The sequence below is a fragment of the Lycium ferocissimum genome, chromosome 2, assembly GCF_029784015.1.
Source record: "Lycium ferocissimum isolate CSIRO_LF1 chromosome 2, AGI_CSIRO_Lferr_CH_V1, whole genome shotgun sequence".
Taxonomy (NCBI): domain Eukaryota; kingdom Viridiplantae; phylum Streptophyta; class Magnoliopsida; order Solanales; family Solanaceae; genus Lycium; species Lycium ferocissimum.
Window position 1 is genome coordinate 53,112,799 of NC_081343.1, and position 2,793 is coordinate 53,115,591.

A 2,793-nucleotide genomic window follows, 5' to 3' on the forward strand; every position below is an offset into this window, starting at 1 on the left:
CTTGTCCCATAACCTATCACTGTGACTGCATGGTTCAGCTTAGGGTAGCAACTTCCATCATATATTCCACTTCCGTACAAATAAAATTCCCGGTTAGCAGCAATACCAACAGATATTGGTTGATTAGCTACAGCTTGCAACAATGACGATTCGCCTGCTGGTACTACTTCATAGCCACTGATTGGTACTGCTGCAGTTGGGGATAATTGTTGAGTGCTGCAAATACTTTCAGCTTGTTGGTAAGGATAATTAGTCTCCGTGGTGATGCCACCGCCGTTTTGTAGTAAGTATTCGTAGGCTCGAGTCATTAGTCCACCCTCACAACCCCTATTCTCGGTGTTGCAATCCAATAGCTGTTGCTCTGAAAGTGACATCAGTTCATTGTTTGCTAACTGATATGCTCCTTCTATAGCCGCGACAGCAGAAAATGCCCAACAACATCCTGGGATGGTATTCAAGCCACTTGTGTTAGTTCATTTAAAAATAATAATACCTTTGTAAATTTGAAAATATTAAATTTGAGCTTCCTATTTTAGCCTTAATGACAAGTTTTTATAGTTATTTGACATTTTACAGACCACATATCTTATAGAGTCTTGTAACCACACAAATATAATATCAAATTATAACAGAGGGAATAAAAAGTAAATATCAAATTGATAGACGAAATAAAGCTTAAAAATCATATATATATATATATATATATATATATAAGGTGACATAGCTAGTGTGAAATCATGCGTAATGGACAAAATTGAGGGGTATAGTATTGGGCCAGAAAAATTCAAGTATGAAACTAATACTTTTCTTCGTTGGAACTTGTCTAAAACGAGTTATAAATATTTGTATTACTGTAAATTATCTCATTATGAGTAAATGAGTGTTTAATATAGAAATGTGTGATTTTTTTCTGCTCCCACTAAAAAGGAAAAAATATCAATTAAATTAGAACAAAGGAATAATAGTGGAACTGGTCTTACCACATACACCTTGATTCTTGATTTCTGTGACACTGCCACTCTTTCTCCAGTCCATGCTAAGTGGAACTTCAGTCACGCTACCATATTTAAAGGACGTTGTTGCTGCTGTTGATTCTTGCTGGGATAATGAAGTGTCAAGCCCCGTAAATGATGCCAAAAATTCCTCACTGGTGAGATCAGTATACTTATTGATGGCCAGCTTATAACGTTGAGTTCCATTCTGGTTGAACGATTCGATGAACTCAATGTTTTCCTTAAACGTTTTGAAGCGATGTTCCTTTTCTATCTCATCTTTATATACACGTCCATGACGAGCCATCCATTTTTCATGCCTTTCAAGCATGGATAGTTCTTGTAAGTCACGGGAAGTTGCTATACGAGCATACAGATTGAGAATGGAAAAAAGAACAAGAAAAATTTTGAGGCAAAGATTGAAAGCCATTTTAAAATGGTAATGATATGGGAAATATATCTTAAAACTTAAAAAAAGAGGCTGTAGTGAATAAGCACACATCTTAACAGAGTTTATATGGGCGCAATATTGAGAACTTTCGCCAACAAAAATTTCCAATTCTTGCTCCCACTTCAACATTAGACTAGATGTCAATCATTTCTTTTTCCGCAAATCGACCGAATAACTTTTTAGGAGACTACGACGACTTCAAGTCCATCAGTTTAAACAAATACAAAACAGCGTAATTCTTTCTCTCTTTCCTGTTTTTTTTTTTTTTGGGTCAAATAAAGCATACTGTAGAGAAGGTATTTATATTACTTAGGCTATAATTAATTAAGAAACACATTTTTCTTTAAACTAGCCGCACGGGCCGAACATGTTTATTCACTTTAATTAGCCTGTTTTTAAGGTTTGTATTTTGTAAATAATTTTTAAAAATTTGTCATAGTCATGACAATGAAAGTTATTTATCAATGTGAAAAAGAAAATTAGTAAGAAGGTGAGGGAAAATTAATATTTAGATTTTAGATTTTTTTCTTTTAAATTGTTTAATATCTTATATGTATACCGACAAGTTGATATCCATCTCAATCAATTAACTGTTTAGATCCAAACATAAGAACCATTGTTTTATATATTGGTTTTTTTAAAAGCCAAACTAATAAAATATTTTTGTTAAATTAATTAAAAAATATGAGGAAATAAATGTGTCGGATAATTAAAATTGAAGTGCATACGTCTATGGAATAAATATTAAGTATTATGACATATTAGAAATGCGATATGTTATATCGTAAATCACCAAATTTTAATTCCGAAATAAAATATAAAGAATACATTTTATAAATGTAAAGTTAAACAATAATCGAGAGAATGCAAGGAGAGTAAGATAAGTAGAGTATTGACAAGAAGGAAAATTTTCCTTCTTTCTTAATACTTTAAACCTCGAAAAAGATGACGAACAATAGCAATGCAAATTTGTACCAAAAGTTATATAAATTACACTTTAACCAACTACTTTTTTATTCACTTAGACATTTGTCATAGTCTCTCTCCGATAGACTATTGTCAAGAATATTTATTAGAAAGGATTAATTTTATTTTGGTTTTATAAATGAACAAGTAATTTGGACACACACATATTATATTTTTCAAGAACGCGAAAAGTCAAAAGTGAACAAGTAAAAATGCATGGAGGAAATAAATGTGTCGGAGAATTAAAATAGAAGTGCACACATGTATACATAAGAAGAAAATAAATATTCAGTACTATGACATATATCCACGTGGGATTTATTAATTCTTAAAGAATGTGAAAAGTCAAAAGTAAACAAGTAAAAGTGCACGGAGGAAATAAAT

The 2,793-nt window shown here is 31.7% G+C and overlaps 1 protein-coding gene across 1 annotated transcript; it reads right to left on the bottom strand.

The window, feature by feature from the left end:
- Positions 1-2: 2 nt before the first annotated feature.
- LOC132047741 (senescence-specific cysteine protease SAG12-like) lies at positions 3-1,506 on the bottom strand (the record flags this gene model as incomplete). Its single annotated transcript, XM_059438742.1, has 2 exons — positions 981-1,506; positions 3-442 (listed from the first exon to the last, which is right to left on the bottom strand). Coding segments are annotated over exons 1-2 (954 nt in total), but the record flags the coding sequence as incomplete, so codon positions are not given.
- Between the last annotated feature and the right edge of the window lie 1,287 nt (positions 1,507-2,793).